Source organism: Erpetoichthys calabaricus, chromosome 5 (genome assembly GCF_900747795.2).
Source record: "Erpetoichthys calabaricus chromosome 5, fErpCal1.3, whole genome shotgun sequence".
Lineage (NCBI taxonomy): Eukaryota > Metazoa > Chordata > Cladistia > Polypteriformes > Polypteridae > Erpetoichthys > Erpetoichthys calabaricus.
Window position 1 is genome coordinate 104697317 of NC_041398.2, and position 22207 is coordinate 104719523.

The following is a 22207-nucleotide window of genomic DNA, read 5'->3' on the forward strand; positions in this document are numbered from 1 at the left end:
GCAGATTTTTCATAGGTTCATGGGTTTCAGTGGACAATGGGTCTTTTAATTTCTGGTACATGCTTCCTCAGTTGGTTTGCCCAGTTGATTTCATACAAGGGACGCTATTGGTGGATGGCTGAGAAGCTACCCAATCAGAGCATGTATTACATATTAAATAGAACTCCTCATATATATTGTGAGCACGGGGGCTGTTCGCACCCCTAGAGGATACGGACGTACCTCAAAAAACGCTGAAAGACTACCTTCACATTGCTCCCTTCCTTGCTGGGCTAACTTGCGGCTGCTTTGTCAAGCGATATGCTTCCCGCACTGTGCTTCACATACTTAAAAGCCCAAATAGCACCTATTGATATTTGATTGTTTGCTTTTCTCTCTCTCTCTCTCTCTGACATTCTCTGCTCCTGATGTGCACTCCTTTGAAGAGGAAGATATGTTTGCATTCTTTTAATTGTGAGACGGAACTGTCATCTCTGTCTTGTCATGGAGCACGTTTAAACTTTTGAAAAAGAGACAAATGTTTGTTTGCAGTGTTTGAATAAAGTTCCTGTCTCTACAACCTCCTGTGTTTCTGTGCAAATCTGTGACCCAAGTGTGACAATATACTTTGCGGATTTTCACCTTTCACGGGGGGTTCTGGAATGCAACCCCCTCCCGATGTGAGGAGGGATCACTGTAGCACTAGTAGTTTAGTACAAGGGTGATCAACATCATTGGAACAAAAACCTGTGGGCCTCCAGGATTGGATAGGATTGGAGTTGGACACCCCTGTTGCAGTAGTGCTGGAGGAGGTAGTAGTAATAGTGTTACATGTACAGTAACTGTTAAAAGTTTAAATTTAGCACAAACATACAGTTGTTGTAGAGCTGCAGTTCCAATACATTCTCAGGGAGCATATGCACCAGTTTGAATATGAAAAATGTATATGATTTCAAAGATACAAGATTCCTCACATATGCTGTTTGGCTGATAAACTGACCCAGACTTAGGAGGATACTGTATGTTCTTTTATTGTGCATAAATCCTCTCATATGATGCCTGGAAACAAAGAGGAATAAATTAAGAACATTTATGTTATGTAGAATGCCCAGAGAGGACTGGGTGGTGTTTTGACTTTGGAACCCTACAGATTTTTTTTCTCCAGCTTAACTGGAGTTTTTTTTTGTGTTAGTTTTTCTCTGTCCTCCAGGACATCTGACCTTATCACTGGACTCACCTTTAGAGACTTACATCATGATATTGTATATAAGGACGCTACTCTACTTGATATTTATCTGTTTTTTAAGACCAGATCGATGTATTTGTTTTTTCTTTATTACTTATTCTTTATTATTATTGCTTAATGTTATTTGTTTGTATTTTCTTGTAACTTTGTCTTTGACATCTTGTAAAGCACTTTGAGCTACATTGTTTGTATAAAAATGTGCTATATATGAATAAAGGTTGTTGTTGTTGTTGCTTGATGAACCTGTGCTTTGTAAGTTCTGCTGCTGAAATAGGCTATTTCTCCACAAAACCCTGACCAAGAAAGAACATGGATGGATGGATAGAAGGAGTATTAAAGAAAAGTTGTATTTTATTCTGTTAGCAGTTTACTGCCAGCTTGTTCAAAACTGGGCTTTGTTTGACCTTTCTGTAGAAAGATGTTGTGTAATTCTAGTTCATCTTTGTTTTAGCTTAGGGGAAGAATGAGTTGGTATTATATTAGCACAAACATGGTTGTTATAGTTTGTTCTAGTTTCTTGAGATAAAAGAACATCTATCCATTTTCTTGGATTGATTTTTCCATTTAAGGCTTATGGGAAGCTGGAGCCTACCCTGACAGTACTAAGTACAATGAAGGAACCATCCCTAGATATAACAGCAGTCCATTACTAGGTACTTTTATGAACACATCTGGTCACACTAGACTAGTTTAAATTTGCCAATTAACCCTACATATATATCTTTACGATACAGTAAGTGAAGAAACTTGTGAATCCAATGAGTCAAGCCTAGTTCCTGTCACACAGAAGTGTCAACAACATGCTGTCTCTGACCAGGATCACAAACTACTGTAATACTTCACAGTGTTTCTGATCAGATCGTTTTGAGAATTATGTACAAGGTCATTATTTTTTTCCGGTATCCCCTTTGTTCATATATATTTCATTATTTTGTTCATTGTACCTCTTAAAATCAAGGTTTTAAACTTTTTACAGTATAATTGATAGTATATTTGTTGCTTGCCTTGATGTAGAAAGCAATTTATATACAGCAGGCAACTGTAACTTTCTGAGAAATATTTAAAAAGATGAGCAATTTAACCTTTTCAAGTACCCGCTTCCTTTTCATTTGGTGTTGACAGAACGGAGAAAGCTGCTTTCTGCAGTATGACATTTCCTTGAATTATAAATTGCCTCATTAATAGAATAGAATATGATGGTTCTCTGCTATGAAAATATACCAATCTTGATGTCTATATTAAAAGTCTTGTTTTATTATTTGCCAGCTTGGGAGTATTCATGTTGGTTCATCAAAAGAAAAAAAAAGTTTTGTTCCAGATTCAGAAATTAAAGACTGGACTACTATGTTCCATCCATCCATCCATCCATTTCCCAACCCGCTGAATCCGAACACAGGGTCACGGGGGTCTGCTGGAGCCAATCCCAGCCAACACAGGGCACAAGGCAGGAAACAATCCTGGGCAGGGTGCCAACCCACCGCAGGACACACACAAACACACCCACCCACACAGCAAGCACACACTAGGGCCAATTTAGAATCGCCAATCCACCTAACCTGCATGTCTTTGGACTGTGGGAGGAAACCGGAGCGCCCGGAGGAAACCCACGCAGACACGGGGAGAACATGCAAACTCCACGCAGGGAGGACCCGGGAAGCGAACCCAGGTCCCCAGGTCTTCCCAACTGCGAGGCAGCAGCGCTACCCACTGCGCCACCGTTCTGCCCGACTACTATGTTGTGTTATGGAAACCATTCAGGTTATGAGAGCATTTTCATAGAACAGTGTTTTGATTTTACTTTGCAATACATGTAAAATTTCCTTAATCTTGAATTTTAAATGATCCACTACTGCCCAAGTCCCCTTATGTCAATCTATGTAAGAAAGAATAATTTGCTAAGAAATGCTGCCAAAAATAAATAAATTTCCCCTTGGGGTCAGAAATATCTATCTATCTATCTATCTATCTATCTATCTATCTATCTATCTATCTATCTATCTATCTATCATAATAAAAATAAAATAAAATTAGACTCCTAGATTGTCACAAATAAATTATTATGTTAATATTGGTTTCTTTCATCCTCTATTTTGAGTTAAAGTTATACATTAATATGTCTATATAAGGCATAATCTCTTGAGTGAATTTGGTTGCCAAAATTTTACTAGTTTGAAACATCCACATAAAGTTACTAAAAGGCATCTCAAACTTGAACACATTTCTCTTAAAAGTAGGTGTTTTTATTTATCTGAAATATACTGTATTTTTAAAAAGATTAACAGGGAAGTGCTAGGTACTGACCTGTTGTATAATTTAATCTTCTGCTTGAGCTGTGGCACCATCTAGAGGGCAATAAACATGACATAAACTCTCCCAAGGAGTATAATGGATTTTTTGAATCACAGAAGCCTTTGTAATGGTTGCCAAGCTTGGGCTGAGATTTAATCAGAGAAGCTTGATCAAGCCAGTTGCTGGCACTTAAAAGATTTTAAAAAGTCAACATTGTTTGTGTTTCTTGTGTACGTTTTTGTGATGAAAGTGCCATTCCTACATGTTACTGTTATTTATATGTCTAGCAATTGTGTACAAATTATAGTAATGATGTCATTTATAGTTCAGTTTTGTGTAGCTTAGTAATAGGCATGGATACATATTATTAACAATTACTATTATATTTCATAACTAATTACAGAGTACTTCAAGTTCTAATCTATTTTTTTAACCAGCATTGTTCCCTTTTGGCTGCTTACAAGACAGGTCAAAGTATTTTGTGCTTCTGAGCTAATTCTTTGTATCATCTCTCATACTGCACAGTCATTCCTATCTGTTCCATTGTATTGCTTAACTGACCATAACCTCTAAATTCCACCAAAGCCATTTCCTCTCATATCCCACAGTAATTTCATTGGACAGTTAACAGCAATGGTTGGGTTTTAGTGTTATGTAACATATAGTAAGCAACTATAAGTTGCTTAAATTTCCACTTTTGCAAGCCATCAATGAAAAACTACTGTTAGCAGACACATAAATAAATGTGTGTATGTGTGTGTCTCCTTTTAACTACTACTGGCTTTTCTCACTTTTTTGCTCTCATAGCCCAACTTTGCCTCTTTTGCAACTTACCTTGTCCTGCTTCTGACAAGCTAATGTCCCAATTTTCATTGCAAGAGCTTGAGGAGCTGGATACTATTATGGGAAAATTGGCACACATGACAGAAATCAACCCTTGACTGGAGAGCAGTCCTTACACCAGGTTAAATTTTAAAATCACCATGCTTTTTGACCCATCCAGTTATATAGTTCTCACTGCTAACAACTATATCTTACTGAAATGTCCTTAGCTTTATATCCTTAGGTAGTCAACCCATTATGCTCTCTGCCTGAATGTGATTTGGCATCAGCACAATGCGTGATCTTATCGGTATTTCTGTGCTTGATATATTCCAAAATTATTATGACATTCTTTGTTTTTCCTTTTCAAGTTACCTGTTAATGTGTTCTGCACTAAGGTCTTATGCTAAGGTCTTATGAGGTTTGTTCACATCTTCTCTAACTTTTTTCTCCTTTACAAGCTCTTTCTCCCCAATTGTCTACTTTTTGTTACTTAAGTTCTTCTTTAAACTCCTTTCCTGTATTTCCCAGTAGCTCTAGCGTCTCACTATGTCCTTACCACTCTGTCAGTGCTATCTTTGAAAATATTGAATATTCCTTGAAGAACCTTAAATGCAAGTTTTAATCAATTAACATACAGTATGTGCATAGGATTGATCATATTCCTTGTAAAGTGCACTAAATGGGCTGTGATCGTCTGCCTCAGTGCTTCTAGGGCATATATGCATATATATTGGTTCTGTCCTCCTGCGGATTCTGGTCTATAATTTCCAGCTCACAGATACAACTCCCCATTTACTACAAACTCTTATCCTCCTATATTTCTCAAGCTTCACTCGCTCTGTGCACCTACAGTATGTGAGTTTATCTGTTTGGGACAGTAGCTCTAAAAGGGTCTTGCTACCAGATGCAAATCCTCTAAACAAATCAATTTGAAAAATTGTCTGCCTTCACTCAATTCTATGATTCACCTGTCTGCTTCCGATTTAATGGAACATCCAGTCAGTCCATCCAAAATGTGAAATTCTGTTGCTGCCCTGGTCAAATCCTTTAGTAGATGGAATTTATGATATGTTGTTTCTTATGATTGTGTACAGCATTATGGTGAATTTAGGGACAGATGATGTGTGTAGTTTGTGTTTGTAATTTATTGTATAAAATCATTTGTTGCTGTTGCATATTGATTTTTTAAATATATTAATAAAAAATGTTTTCTGCAATTTCTCAAATGTGTATGCTTGATACCTTAAAGATATAACTATACAGTATATCATTATTTTATTAGTTAAATTCTAGTACTTTTGCTATTAATGCAATGCATGTTGATTAGCACATGCAAGTAAGTAGTCTCAACACATGACAATAATGACCAAATAAAGTAATAACCCTATAAAATAAAGCAGATTCTTCCTGCACTGCAAAATTGCCTATGTTAATATTTATAGGACTGAATGAACACTTAAACTGTACACATGAAAATAGTATTCCAATGTACTTCATTTAAGCCCAAGTGCTAAATTAAAATGGTGATTTTGCAATGTGAAAGTATGGCGGGAAGACTAGAAACAGTTTGTATCCATGCACAGCTGACCTACACTAGCGAAAGGTAGCCAATCAGAGCGCTGCAGGTAATTTGACTATCCTGGTATTTAATATAATTATACTCCCACAGCTTTTCCCTGCACAGTTTTTGTACCGCCTTCTCATTAGCTTCTTCAAGAGTAGCATTATAAGAAAACTGATGAATTAATGTAGGTTTTAAGGTGAGGTATCTATTCCTCTGAGTCAGCGAGGAAATGACTTTTTTTTGGTTCTCTAACAATGTCCTAGTTAAATGTATAAAATAGGGGAGGTAGTGTTTGGGAATTAGTATTCAGAGCACAAACTTTGTGTGATTACTCTGTGATTTCTATTTATTTGTGTGGAAAGGCTGCAGTCTCAGTTGAGTGGTCCCGTCATGAAACATAATGGAATAAATGACTAAGGGCCTCTTAAGAGCATGTCGATTAACACCAAGAACTTTTAATTATTTGGATCTTTTCTAAACTATTCTCTCAATCTTTATTTTGAAGTATTTTTTGAATGTAGAGTAAAATTAAAAATCCACTATCTAATTCAGGTTAAATGCACTAATGCTTAAAGGTGCTATACAAATAAGCAATTAACTTGAATTTCTACTAGTTTAATGCCAGCCTGTGGTGCACACAGAATACATATGAATCACTCTCTGGCCAATTAGATGGATTGTTGTTAATTGTAGTGCAATAGCCAATCAAAACTAAGCAAGTTTTATTTATTTTATTTGCTTTGGAATAGCATAATAGTGGCATATTGTTAAGTGAGAGGGAAAAAGAAAGATTGAACTGACTGATCACCCCTGGAATAGCACTGTGTTGTAGTTATACCATATAAACACCCAGAAGCTTCGAATGTTGGCATTTTGGTATTCAAGAAACACAAGACAGAAAGACCTTGAGATGAAAGGGAGAATAAGGCCCTGGTAGAGATGACACATGTTATACTGTTAGGAAAAAAGACGCAACAAAGAGGCATTACTTGTGCTACAGAAGAGCAACAGGGGTTAGCAGCAGCAAATGCAGAAAAAAAACTGCGACAAGCAAGACAATAAAAGAACCCCTGGCTTGCTGAAAGCTGTACACAGGACCAAACTGCAAGCACAAGGATTTGGTTTCCTGTTTAAACAGCCAAGCTGTACTGTGGTTTTGAAGACATAACCCTTTAAAGAACAGGCACCAAAGTTAGGTCCTGGAAGGCCACAGTGGCTGCAGATTTTCATTCCAGCCACTAGTACTGCTACTAATGGAACATACTTTGTTGCCTTGACTTTTAATCGACTTGCTTTTTTTAAGATTCAGAACTCTGAATTGCTTCTTTTTTTTTTCTTAAAATGCAGTCAAGCAATGATGAGATGCAAAGCGAGCCAACAAACTAACTTGATTCCATTTGTACCTGCATTACGTATCAATCAAACAATATCTTGTTTCAAGAAAATATCTCAAAATAAATTAGTAAACATTTGAGAAATATCAGTTAGATCAGGGCCAAAAATGATTCTGATGTTGCTGTTGAGCAAAACAAAAATCAACAGTTTTAGATGTCTGGCATTGCAATATGATAGCATTAACAAGTCACAGAGATAAATAACACATTTCATCAATGACTAGAAATGGCTGCTAATTAAGAAATTATTTAAAGTGAAAATGGTGGCACCCTGGAAGCTGACTTTGAGACCCTTAGCTCATCATCTATTGGCTTGCTTTACATCTCATTCTTGCTTGGATTCCGGTTAAGGGAAAAAGAAACAATTAAAAGGATTTTGAATCTTAAAAAGCAAGTGAATTAAAGTTAAGGCAAAATAAGTCTGTTGTATTAGTAGAAGTAATTGGGTACTAATTACGAAGGTGGATGGAATCAAAATCTACAGCGATTGCCACCCTCCAGGTTGTCTGAGTTTGACACCCCTGCCTTAAAGAATGTGGAAGGAAAAATGTTTGGTGGCATCAGTTGCTGCTAGAGGGCGCTGTGGCTTGATGGTACTGAGACTTTATAGTAGCTGCCACATCCCCCAACATAATTTAAGAACTTGGGCAGAATTGACTCTCAGATGGGGTTTAAAGCACTTCATGGCCAGAGTTCTACTGAGCATACAACTGGGATGGGGAGTCTGAGGCAGGCTCTAAAAGAGAAGAAGGAGGAGTGAAGCCAGTAAGACAGTAGGTGGGTCAAAGATAATTATAAATGAACATATTGAACATTGCTCGTCCCTAAATAGTTTAATAATTATTAACAAGAAGTTCAGTTAGGAAAATTTTATTCTTATAATGTCAGTGCACTAAACTTTACACTATTGCAAATTGAGTACAATTCATTAAAAATTGATGGAAAATGCCATGCAATAACACACAGTCTCTTGTTCTAAATGTAAAGCAAAAAAAAAGCAGACTTCCCAATACCTTATTTTATCATAGCAGTTAACTAAAGATATTAATGAAGAAATATCATTTCATATAATTCATAAATACAAGTCCATGTCATCACTGTAGAACTGTACAACTCACAATGAACACTCTTCCACTTTGGAGACACCAGCTATCCAGGAGCTGTCTTATTTGTGCATAATGTTCCTTAAATTTTAATATTTAAGTCATGGTGAAGATATATTGTTGTTCAATTAAGTTAAAGCACATATCCTTCAATGACACCATTTTATTTCTTCCTTGATCACTTTACTGTACTGTCTACTATATTTCTACTACTATGAATAACAAATACATTAAGCAAATTAATATTGTGGTGTGATATAAAATGCAGTGCAATGTTATATTTTACAAAGTGCTATATAAAAAAAGAGGTCTTTAAACACATAGACAAGTGTATGGAAGTACAACTGTATTATGCCTGTCTTAGTTCCTGTGCACAGTTCCTTTATGAAGTACAGTTCTGGTTCTTAATACAGTTCGAGTTCTAACTGATCTAGCATCTGGGGCTTGAATCCTATGTCCAAGTTGCTGTCTGTGTGGTTTTTTTCTAGTGTCTTCATACATTCAATACTTGTATGTGTTAGGTTAACTGGAAATTCGAAACTCACCCCATGTTGATGTGTCTGTGAAGGGGATCTACAATTGCCTGCTGTCTGATCCAAATATGGTGTATGTCTTGCACCCAGTGCTCTCAGAGTAAGGCTTGGGCCAATCAGGATCTGAAATTAGCTTAAGTATGTTTGTTATATTTTGCGGAGGTTTGAGGAACTGTCTGTGGAGACTCTTTGCCCACTGATTCGGCCGTGAATTCAGCCAAGCTTTGAGAGTGTGTGTCTACCTGGAAATTAAGGTTCTTGTATTTGAAATTTGGTACATTTGTACATTTTAAAAATTATTTTCTATTTATATAATATAAAATAAAATACGTTTTGTGTCATAGTGTAACTATACACCATAATCTGATTTAATTTGTATTTGTGTTTTTGTAGATAGATAGATAGATAGATAGATAGATAGATAGATAGATAGATAGATAGATAGATAGATAGATAGATAACTCTTTTAAATATTATTTTATTTGACAAAAAACCATGTGTCATTACTGTATTAGAATTAATCTAGTCAGAAGTTCCAACAAAAAATGTAATTCACACATACATGAAAGATTTGTCTCTTGTACTCAGCGTTAATTATTTAGATAATTATAATTTTTTTTACTTAAGCACAAAATAATCCTGAATAGAGAAACTTCATTCATAAATCATATTTTTATACAGTATGTTGATGTTTACCATAGATTATAACATACTGAGTGCAGATCAGAAACTCACTTTTACTGAGGAGAATGATGGATGTGCTTTTCATTACTTTTTGCACAAGTTTAATTATTTGATTTCATGTTTTCATTGACCCTTAAAATATAAAATACAAACTCATCAAGCTAATCTTTCAAGATTAAAAAATGTGACATCTCTTCAAATACTGGACAAAACTGTGTAAAAGATCAAAATAAAGCATTACAACATGCATGTTGCAGTTATTGTCTTTCAACTTCAGTGCAGGACCCCATCTTTATATATAATACACTACCGTGGCTATTCGTTTGTCAGCACAGGATTTTAACTGTAGCTTGCAAATCGTACACATATACTACGTGACATCTACTATCCGCTTTCAGGGTGATGATTTTTATTACTCTTTTTATGTTTATTTTATTTTATTGTAGAATCAACTCTTGGCAGCGCGCAGCAGTGCGGCCATGTAACACATGCATACGGATGCTGTTCTCATTCCCTCCCACCTTCGCAGTCACTTTTACCTCTTCATATCTTAAATCATTCTTGAGGCAGCTAAAGTGAAAAATTGAAGAAAAAGTACTAAGTAATTACAACTAAAAATACTGACTTAATCAGTTTTAACGCGAAAAGAAGCTCAATGAAAGAAGAGAAGAAGCGGGCCGCTAGGGTGGAGAAAAGAAGAGCTGCTCAGGAAGCAACAAGCACATCAACCTCTGAGCAAACGAATGCTAAACGTACAGAGAAAGTGTATAAAAACTAGGAATGCGCAAGTCAAGTGTATTCACTGCGCATTTTTGTGCAGTGTGCCGTTACTAGTTATTTATAAATGCCCACATTTGGTGTCCCATACCATCATAATGCAAAAGATACAATAAAAATTGAATTCACACCCACATTGACCACCAGAAATCTAGAAGTGGACCATAATTACCTCTCTTCAGCCACTAGTAACTGACCACCAACTTGATAAAGTAGGAAATCAAAGAAAATTAAAGTTATTCAGACTTCAAGATCTTGTGCAACTGCCTCACATTTATCACAATAATGCTATTACCACTCCAAAAGGATTAATTCTCAAATAACATCTGAAGGTTTGTTCATGAAAGGTCTGGATAAAACTTTATATGTTCTGATAAAAATATCTCCTGCTTATTGATTTTATATCTTCTTCCATGACTTGGTATTTTCTCAGTAAGTGCAGTAGAATCCTTTAATAATAGCATGGTAATGTTCAATGATATATTTGAATTCTCTATATATAATGTGATGATACTGTTACAAGTGAAACAAAATTAGAGTTTATAACATTTAGTGCCAAATCTCCTTATATTTATGTCCCTAATGTCAACTTGCAAAGATTAAAGGTCAACACACTGGTATGTCAAGTTACCATTCTCTTTGTAATTTACAGTCAGGAATTACAATTCAGTATGATAAGTTCATTTTTGTAATAATTCCAAGGGCACATACCTTTATTTAAGATTTTGTGTAGTTTAATTAAAAAATCCATAATTTAATCTTCATAATATATGCAGTAACCAAAGTATTATTTTCATAAGAGTGGATTTGTTTATATATTTATAGACAGCTTGTCATAAATTCAGGGATACATTGTGAATATTCTCAATATTTATCTAGTGAAATAGCTAGCAGTTTGGTTCTCCTGGAAAGTTTGTCAGTGTTTTAAATATGCTGTCAGGATTTCTTTGTACATTTCTTCCAATATGTGCAGTTCCACAGTCAATAAACAATTTCTCCCTTTGTGTCTTGTGGCATGGCTTATTCTACAACATGTATTTAGATTGATGACTGAGAGTAACAATCCAGTCAAGGTTAGTTGATTAATAAGCACATAACCTAAACACTATTGAAATATAAACAGATGTTAAGAATACTTGTTAAAAAGGCCATTCTAAATACATTCATTTAGAGGTTTTGCTCTTTCATCCACCATTCATGTATTCATACTTTTTTCTTTTGTTCTGTTATAACAGCCTATTCTGACAGCATCAAGCATAATGTAGGAACCATCTCAGGACAAATCCTCAAACTGAGCCAATTCAGACTCAAAGTAACCCCATGCAGACATGCAAAAAACGATGTACATCAGTTCCACGAATTTGATATTTAATGTTAAAAGGCAAAGAGCAGCTATAATTTGTGTCAGAAGTAAAACACTTGCAAAGGTCACCTTGCTTGTCATATTAGAATTCTATGATGTCCATCTCATAGTTAACCATCTAATTCTCATGCCTTTTTTTTTGCAGATTATTCTGGTCAGCTCTACTATCAATGACAGAGACCAAATGCTTTTCATCAGCACGGATGAGGGAGCAAACTTTCAAAGACAACCTCTCTTGTTTTCTGTGGAGACACTGGTGTTCCATCCCAAAGAAGAAGATAAACTACTTGCTTACAGCAATGAGAAAAGGGTAAAATATTACCTGCTTAATAAAAAAATTGCTTTTTGAATAAATAAGAGTGTTAGTACAAGGGAGTGCTATGGCATGGCGTGCCTACTAATATTAGGTAATATACGGAAGAAGTTATGGGTTTATCACTTCTGAATGTACTTTGTCCAGTACCGGGCTCAAAGAGATTGTAACCGATTTAAAATAGAAAAGAAATCCTATAAAGGTGACCAGGCCATGACAGGGCACACACCCATACATAACCACAAATGTGCTTGTTCTAGTGATAATTTAGAATTACAAGTTAAACAATATGCCTGTCTTTAAAGTGTGGGTTTAATACTTAGTAAATGTATAAATTCCACACAGACATGATTTTGTCATAAATTGAAAAAAACATTCCTTTAGATGTGGTGCAGCCGCAATCATCAATTGTTTCCCAACAAGTGTCTGAATGATTTTGAGCTTTGTGAAAATTTAATGTTTGTAAAACCCTGTTCTTGATGTCTTACTTTTACGTTCTCTCTCCCTGTGAGGAGTATCATTCAAATATAAAATAGCATTTTGCAAAATCAATTGTTAGGTGGAAGGCAAGTAAATATCCAGTGCAAAAAGTCAAATCTGCTTGTCACAAAACTCTCCAAGGCTGATGACCTAATTTGTGTGTACTGCACGCTTTAACACTTTTCTCAGGTGAAATTAGCCAAGTCCCAAAAAAAGAACCTTGAGTGATTTGCTTATTACTAAGGGCATTATATTTAAAGCATTGATCTTGACGCTGCCATAAAGCCTCTAGGGACTGTCTGTTTGCCTATTAATTAGCTCTGCATTATATATAAAGCTGGCTTACTAGTTGACTTGGAATCAAATCACTGAGGGAGACATGGCAGCACAATGGTTAATAACAAGGTTATTATAGTTTTGCCTTTTTATATTAGTTTTTATTTCTGTATTTTTTCTGACCTTACTTGGAAATTCAGTTTAGTTTTAGTTTTCCTTCATCGTGTATTTTTAGTTTTAGTTTAGTTTTTATTTCACAAAGACATTTCTATTTTATTTTTATATTTGTTAGTTTCAGTTTTAGTTTTAGTAATCATGGAATGGAGCTCCTACAGAGTTTAGTTTTGTGTCACAATCAGACAGAACTGTGAACTTAACAGATTTGGATATGAGTTTATTGTTAGTGGAAGCTTACTACATTACATGGTTTACTATCTGGTTTTGTTTTTGTCTGATAAAAACAAGCATAATCAAAACTAGATACTGAATATGAACAATTTTACACAATTTTATAATTTTTAAAATATTTTCTCATGAAAATCATGGGGGCTTAGGAAGAACAGGGCTCTTAGACTTGAATCAGTGTGCAGGCCCCACCTAGCTGTATTGAGGGAAACAAAGAAAAACAAGCATGTAGTGTCAAGGTTAGGGGCAGTGAGACTTGAATAGCCCACCATAAGAACAGTAAACCCATAATGAGCACAGCAAGAGCAGGTAATAGGAGTATGGACAGGCATAAAACAACAGAGACAGCATCTGAGATTAAGAACAATATATACATTATCTAAACCAGTTTATCTAGAGCAGGATCACAGGAAACCTGGACTCTACCGCAGCAGGTTTGGATGTAAGGCAGGAAAAATCCCTGGTATGCAATATGTATGATAAGGCTGACGTTAAGAACAAAAAGAATATGATATTTCAACTATCTATTTTGAGAGAGAGAGAGAGAAAAAAACATTGAAAAAGGGAGACACATATTTTAAAATATAATTCTGCTAATGGATTACTTTCACAGTATCAGGTATTTTGAGTTGTGAATATGAACTAAAAAGATAAATTAATAATTATAGAATAAATACAAAAACCCATTAGTATGTTTAGTTTTTCATCACTTGGCAGACTCTCTTTGCCTACCTACCTTTGTTTGTATCGCTTCATTGTTAAACAATGTTTTTAAAGCAAAAGTGATTGGTCAGCAACAATATGCTGATGTTGTATGATGACCTAGTCAGTCTGTCGATCAGTGCCGTTCTATTTTCAAAAACTGGGAATGGTCTCCCCTAAACTTTCTTGTATACTCAGATATGGGGATGGATATTTGAGGAGTAAACTGCAAGACAATGATTATATTTTTATATTATGTACGTTAAGGAACCATCAACAACAAATCAAATCAAATTAATAATATATTAAACAATTATTATAAAAGTAAAGTTGAATAAATCGGAGTATGTGTTCAGGTATAGTACCACTTCCGGGAGATGGATTTGGCCCAAAAGTTAATACAGATCTATAATTGTGGTGTAACAACCACATGCCGAATTTCATCCATATATCTAGTTGCGTTTTTGAGTTATCGTGTTTATACACACAAGTGCGCACACACACAATTCCAAAAAAAGGTATTTTTGAACTCGGGGAGGTCTATAATGTCAAGATTCATCAAAATATCGAGGTTGAATGTTTTCATGATTACTATACTTTCTCTATACTTCGTATATGAGAAAGTAAAAACGATTTCTCCTGTGCGAAGTGGCAGGTGAATTGCTGTCAACAAAGAGCAGTCACCTGAGAAATAAACTGAAACGTTACTCACTCGTGATTTTTCTGTTCATATGGTAAACATTTTGTTGACCAGCAAATTCTGATTTCAGCAATTTGAATTTCATCTTGATATACAACAAGCGCAAAGAAAGGCAGCACGCAAATTGCTTTCTATTTCATACGCTTTACGCACCCGCATTCAGCTTGCTCTGTCACCACAAATGCTGTGTGAACCGCCGCCCTCCGTCACCAGCCACCGTTGGTGGCTCGTGGTGGATGACTTTCTGCTTTAAAGTTAAAACTTACAAGGGTTAAAGACTAATGGCAACAATATTCATTCAAAAACGAAAAATATTTTAGTAAATTATTTTATTTCAGTTAGTCTTTCCAGCTACTTTAATAGTTTCGTTTAGTTTTAGTTTTTCATTTCTTTTTTTTAATTATTTTATTTCAATTTACAAAAATGTTTTTTTAATAATAGTTTCAGTTTTGATTTTAGTTTTCGTTAACTATAATAACCTTGGTTAGTACTACTGATTAGCAGCTCCAGAAGGAGAACAGTTTGCATGTTCTCCCTTTATCAATGTGGCTTGTTTTTTCTTTTTCTTGAAGTAGTCTGGATTTACAGTTTGTCTGGGTTTCCACGTGCCAGAACTTGTGTGTTTGGTTATTGGTGCCTCAAAGATGGCTCCTGCCCCATGCAACACTGAATTGAGCAAAATGGGTGCAAAAAATGTCCAGATGGTTGAAACCACAAAAAAGTGACATATGCATTGCAATCAATGTCCATTTTAAAGTCAATTTGAACTTTTCTATTTCTGATAAGAAAAAATTAATTTGCTGACGGTGAATGTTACAATTAACAAAATTAACAAATCAAATAAAACAAAGAGAAAGCATGCAGTAAGATAAAGAAACAAGTAAGAAAATGTATGCATGACATAACATTCATTTGTGTTTCGAGACTTGGTTAACTAATGTAAAACTAATGTAAAAGTTGGAGCATTATAGTTATCACATTTTTATTTATTAAATATTTTTGTAACAATGAGTCATATTCAAAAGTAACAGTGGTACTGGAATGCAATGAAATGTCTTAGTAGATTACATTAATTCCATGCTTTTGAACGTCACTATCAGTTTGGGGTGGCTCATTAGCTTTCAGGGACAGCAGATTCCAATTCCAGTGATGCAAAAAACAGCATTGATTGATGTCCTAATGTTAGTTATTGGTTGTGGAGGGTCTGTTCATAGTTATACATTAAATTTCATAATCATAACAGTTTTCAAAGAAGTATCCAATAGAGAGTTAATAGAGAGTTAAAATACCTGTTGAAGTTTCAAGGTAAAATTGGCGGAAATGATGTCCTTGGGGGCCAGAACCAGAAGTGAGGTCCTCAGGCCAGAACCAGAAATGACATCAGGCAGAATTTCCATTGTCTGGTCTGCAGAGATAAGAGAGAAAAGTTTGCTGCACCCCACCACCCCCTGGTCTGGTGTGGAATTACCTTCTTTTGGTCCTTCTAGCTGCCTCTCATGCACATGTATGTGACATGCCTCCCCCCCAGCTCAGATCCATTAGGTTGTGCGAACCTGGCCAAGAGGTCATATTGACAGAGGGCATTGCCATTGGCTTGCAGGACACCATGGCAGTAAATGACTGAAAACTTATATTGCTGTAGGTCTTTGAACCACCTATTGACGTATGGGTTCAGCTACTTGTGTAAGGCCATTCACTGTAAAAGTGCATGGTCCGTTACCAGAGTGAACTCGCAGCCTAAGTAGTACCTCAGCTGAGTGATCACCCATTTAATCGCTAGGGGCTCACGCATGTCTGGTTTCCTGGCCCAACAGTTTTCGACTCAGGAACATGACAGGGTGTTCAACTCCATCAACACTTTGGCTCAGCACAGCTCCAAGACCTGTGTCCAAAGCGTCCATATGGAGGATGAAAAGCAAGAAAAAGTTAGGAGCTTTCAATACTGGAGCTGATATCTAAATGCAGCTTCTGATTTAGCATCCCATACCACATGATTCAGACTCCTCTTCTTTGTGAGGTGTGTCAAGGCTTGTTTTAGGTTCGGCTCCTTGTTCCACAAGGAGGCCCTCATCCTGCCAACTATGCCATTCTGAATTGAATAGCCTTGAAACATGAAAAAGGTTTGGGGCAGCCACCTGTATACTTATTCCTGGCTGGACAAAGGCAATATGTTGCACAGTCGTGTACAGATTTGAATCCAAAACAGAACTGAATACAAATGAAGGTTGTCTTGCTTTTAAAGCAGGTCAGCAAAAGTGATGTCTTTGGGAAGCTAGAAGTGAGCTCTTGGGGCCGGAACTATAAGTGACGTCCTCGGCGGCTAAAACCGGAAGTGATGTCCTCAGTGGCCTGAACCGGAAATGATGTCATCGGAATCAGGCAGAATTTCCTGTGTCTGGTCTGCAGGGATAAACGAGAATGGTTTTCAGCACTCCACCACCCCCTACCTTGTGTGTAATTACCTTCTTTGGTCTTTCTAGCTGCCTAGAAAGTGTGTGACAGCAGCTATGGAGTTGTTTTTAGTGTAACACAACAACTGAATTTACATTAGTTTACTCTAAGCTTACTTTACTTTTATGGCTAACTTACCTCAAGCAGTAGGAGAAGTGAACTGCTGAGCTGCTTGCACGTGTGCATCTTCCGGCATTTGACTAAATTGTATCAGGGATACATTTTTCCACCAGGAGAGACTGTTGGATGAGTAAAAGAGGAAAATATTCCAGATATACAAGTTAATGTAATCAATTTCAAGCTAAATTTAAAATTTAAAGCAGCAGCGTAATTCGTAGTCACACGGAAAGTTTTTCCGTTTTAAGTTAGATGAATTTACAAATTCATACTTGCTTTTGAACAGATGATTTTGAGATTTTAAAAATGTATACAATGTGCTCTTTTCTCAAAAAAGATTGAACTATGCCAGCAAATTTCCTTGAAGAATATGTGTGCCACATTTTAACAAAATCAGTCCACTGGGAGTCAAGCTGTTATGTGAACAGACAGATGAACAGATATGGCAGTCTTCATAGGTTCTTTTCCCATAATACATGAATGCATCTAAAATCCTCACCTCATCATCTTACAGTTGTTCTTGAGCTACCTTTGGTAGGTGCATACTGTTATGTTTAGTCTATGCTGCAATATTCTGTTATTTTTATAGTGTTAAAACAGAATTTATAACGCAAAGAATGAATAACACCAATAAGGATTTTCAGGACAAAGCATGCATGTAGCTTTAAGGACATAAAAATAAAAAGAGGAGTAAAATAGTGAAATCAAGAAATTTATTTGGCTTCAAAGCAAAACCAAGTTAACACAGCTACTGAATCTCATCGACTTAGCATCCTATGTCTAAATCCATTTCTGAGTGGATTTTTCTGTAGATACAAACCATGTCAGGTTAAATAGCAATTCCAAATGCCAGCCCAAACAACCCTGACCTGGATAAAGCTGGTTTTAGAATATAATGTTACACAGTACAGTAATCCCTCCTTCATCGTGGGGGTTGCGTTCCAGAGCCACCCGCGAAATAAGAAAATCAGCGAAGTAGAAACCATATGTTTATATGGTTATTTTTATATTGTCATGCTTGGGTCACAGATTTGCGCAGAAACACAGGAGGTTATAGAGAGACAGAAACGTTATTCAAACACTGCAAACAAACATTTGTCTCTTTTTCAAAAGTTTAAACTGTGCTCCATGACAAGACAGAGATGACAGTTCTGTCTCACAATTAAAAGAATGCAAACATATCTTCCTCTTCAAAGGAGTGCGTGTCAGGAGCACAGAATGTCACATAGATAGAGAAAACAATCTCTAGCAAACAAATCAATAGGGCTGTTTGGCTTTTAAGTATGCGAAGCACCGCGGCACAAAGCTGTTGAAGGCGGCAGCTCACACCCCCTCCGTCAGGAGCAGGGAGAGAGAGAGATAGAGAGAGACAGAGTTTGTTTTTCAGTCAAAAATCAATACGTGCCCTTCGAGCTTTTAAGTATGCAAAGCACCGTGCAGCATGTCGTTTCAGGAAGCAGCTGCACAAAAGATAGCAACGTGAAGATAATCTTTCAGCATTTTTAGACGAGCGTCCTTATCGTCTAGGTGTGCGAACAGCCCCCCTGCTCAATTCCCATAAGTCAGGATCACAGAAAGTCAGCGCAAGAGAGAGAGAAAAGTAAGCAATCTAGCTTCTCAGCCATCTGCCAATAGCGTCCCTTGTATGAAATCAACTGGGCAAACCAACTGAGGAAGCATGTACCAGAAATTAAAAGACCCATTGTCCGCAGAAATCCGCGAACCAGCAAAAAATCTGCGATATATATTTAAATATGCTTACATATAAAATCCGCAATGGAGTGAAGCCGCGAAAGTTGAAGCGCGATATAGTGAGGGATCACTGTATATTTAAAAACACTATACCTAAAGGACAAATCTGCTCACATAGAATTTCGAATAGTTAGGCATGATAAAACTGAATTAATTTTAAAAATTCAGTTTTGGGGAAGTACTGTAAATGATGTTCATCAACTTTCTTTCATAATAGGTAGACAATTTCTGTTTTTAATCTGGTTGTTTTGTATCCTTCTTCACATAGTCTGGTTACTGCAAAGCAATTAAATGTGTCAAACTTTGTTTTCTTTTTAAACATATATCATTTCAAAGCAGCCACTTCATAATGAACACACACACCCATACGAATGAAACTAGCTAAAGTTTACGTCTTGAGAAGAAATAATTACATTTACATATGGGATGATTTTTGTTCATTGTTACTTGTAAAATCCTAACTAGTGTTCCTTGGATTTTATTGGCTTACTGAAGGAATTTGCAGCTTGAGGCATGATACAATTACTTTGTGCGTCTCATTCATCAAACTTTTGGATTTGTGTTGTGGTTATAATTACATATTTGGATGTTCATGATCATATCTGCTATTAGTAGTATTTATTACATGAGAATTATCATTTTGTGGAAATATTTTTGCTTGTCTTCCCCTTATCTATGTTCTTTATAAAACCTGTTAGCATGCCATTACTTTTAACCTGGAGATTAAAGGAATTTCAGCCATGAAGATGGAAAACCTGTAAGTCGATCAATTTAGCATACCTTGCCATTACTTATAATATATGATTTGTAAACCCCTTCCCAGATAAGCAGTGTTCCTTTGCCAAATCTAATTTGGCTGTTATCAGTAGTGTGGAAATGCATAAAGAATAAAGCACTCCCACTCAGATTTTATATACAGTACTTACTGTATATTGCAATTTACTTGCTTATGTCTTTTGCCTATGTGAAGGTACATTGCTTTAGTTACCTTTCTAAAAATATTTAAACCTTTAAAGAGTGAAAAGTTTTACTTTAAATTGTGTCAAGGCATATTCAAGTTACTACACTTGCAAAACCTCATTTTCAGTTTGATGTAATAATTTAGGTTTCTGTAATGATATAAAGTCATAACTGTGATAATTGTTCTTTTGGAAATCATTGCAGTACCTTTATACACTTACTGCATATATAAGAGATTTCATGCAGAGTTTCTACTTTTTCTTAGCCATGTTTGCCTAAGCAGGACTGGGTCTCTTCAAATTGTTTTCAAGTTGCATACTTCATGCTTTCATTTACATTTTTTATTTATTTTTCAAGAATTGAGAACTTTTTTTAGGCAGTATTATTCACTCAACATGTTACACCATACATTTTGAATTGTCAGATATTATAAGCAAAATACCATCCTGACAAATTTTAGTTTTTTAACTAAACAGGAAATAGTACTTTTTTGTGCATGACTGATTGTGTGAGTCAACTTTGTAATATATATATATATATATATATATATATATATATATATATTTATAAATATACTGTATACTCCTCAAAAAAATTAAAGGAGCATGTATGACATCAAGTCAGTGAAACTTCTGGGCTATTGATCTGGTCAGTTAAGTAGCAGAGGGGGTTGTTAATCAGTTTCAGCTGCTTTGGTGTTAATGAAATTAACAACAGGTGCTCTAGGGGGGCAATAATGAGATGACCCCCAAAACAGGAATGGTTTAACAGGTGGAGGTCACTGACATTTTTCCCTCCTCATCTTTTCTGACTGTTTTTTCACTAGTTTTGCATTTGGCTATGATCAGTGTCACTGCTGATAGCATGAGGCAATACCTGGACCCTACAGAGGTTGCACAGGTAGTCCCACTTATCCAGGATGGCACATCAATATGTGTCATTGCCGGAAGGTTTGCTGTCTCTCCCAGCACAGTCTCAAGGGCATGGAGGAAATTCCAGGAGACAGGCAGTTATTCTAGGAGAGCTAGACAGGGCCGTAGAAGGTCCTTAACCCATGAGACTGGTTTGGTGGTGGGTCAGTGATGGTCTGGGTAGGCATATCCATGGAAGGACGCACAGACCTCTACAAGCTAGACAACAGCACCTTGACTGCCATTACGTATCGGGATGAAATCCTTGGACCCATTGTCAGACCCTATGTTGGTGCAGTGGGTCCTGGGTTCCTCCTGGTACACGACAATGCCCGGCCTCATGTGGCGACAGTATGCAGGCAATTCCTGGAGGATGAAGGAATTGATACCATTGACTGGCCCTCACGCTTGCCTGGCTTAAATCCAATAGAACACCTCTGGGACATTATGTTTCTCTCCATCCGACGCCACCAGGTTGCACCTCAGACTGTCCTGGAACTCAGTGATGCCTTGGTCCAGATCTGGGAGGAGATCCCCCAGGACACCATCCGTCGTCTCATTAGGAGCATGCCCCAATGTTGCCAGGCATGCATACAAGCACGTGGGGGCCATACAAACTACTGAGTACGATTTTGAGTTGCTGCAATAAAATTTCGGCAAAATGGTTTAGCCTGCCGCATCATTTTTTCACTTTGATTTTCGGAAAGTCTTTGAATTCAGCCCTCTGTAGGTTAATAATTTTAATTTCCATCAAACAATGTGGCATCCTTTCATTCCTAACACATTACCTAGTCTATATCAGTATAGATATCCAGCATGATTTTTTTCCCAATCAGATCTGATATTTTTTCAAAGTGTTTCTTTCTTCCCCTTTCATTCCATCCATCACAGTGTGTATGTATATTTATGTATATATATCTATCTATTATATAAAAAATTTGGGATCAAGAGACGTGAGACTACTTGCACGTCATGCCCTGCTTACAAACAATTTCTCGGAGATACTTTAACATCCCGGGAGACAAGGAAGTGAGACAAAAGGACAGCTGCTGTGCAGGCTTTTAAATGATTGTCGCGCAGTGTGACATACAGATCACGCAGCTCGGTAGCAGCAGCTGCTGTACAAGCTTTTAAATGATCGTTGCGCAATGCGATATGCAGATCATGCAGCTCAGTAGCAGCAGCTGCAAGCCAGCAGCTGATTCGTCCGCATCGTCCGCATCTCCTTACTGTGCGTTCAGCCCAGTATATATATATATATATATATATATATATATATCAGTGGAACCTCGGTTCACGACCATAATTCGTTCCAAAACTCTGGTCATAAACTGATTTGGTCGTGAACCAAAGCAATTTCCCCCATAGGATTGTATGTAAATA

At 36.5% G+C, this 22207-nt stretch overlaps 1 protein-coding gene across 1 annotated transcript in view; it reads left to right on the forward strand.

Moving 5' to 3' along the window:
- Positions 1 to 22207, forward strand: part of sorcs2 (sortilin-related VPS10 domain containing receptor 2) — a 1166544-nt gene that overhangs the window by 980194 nt on the left and 164143 nt on the right. Inside the window, exon 4 of the mRNA XM_028801884.2 lies at positions 11903 to 12067. Within this exon, the coding sequence (XP_028657717.1) occupies positions 11903 to 12067 (165 nt within the window). The remainder of the gene's footprint in view (positions 1 to 11902; positions 12068 to 22207) is intronic.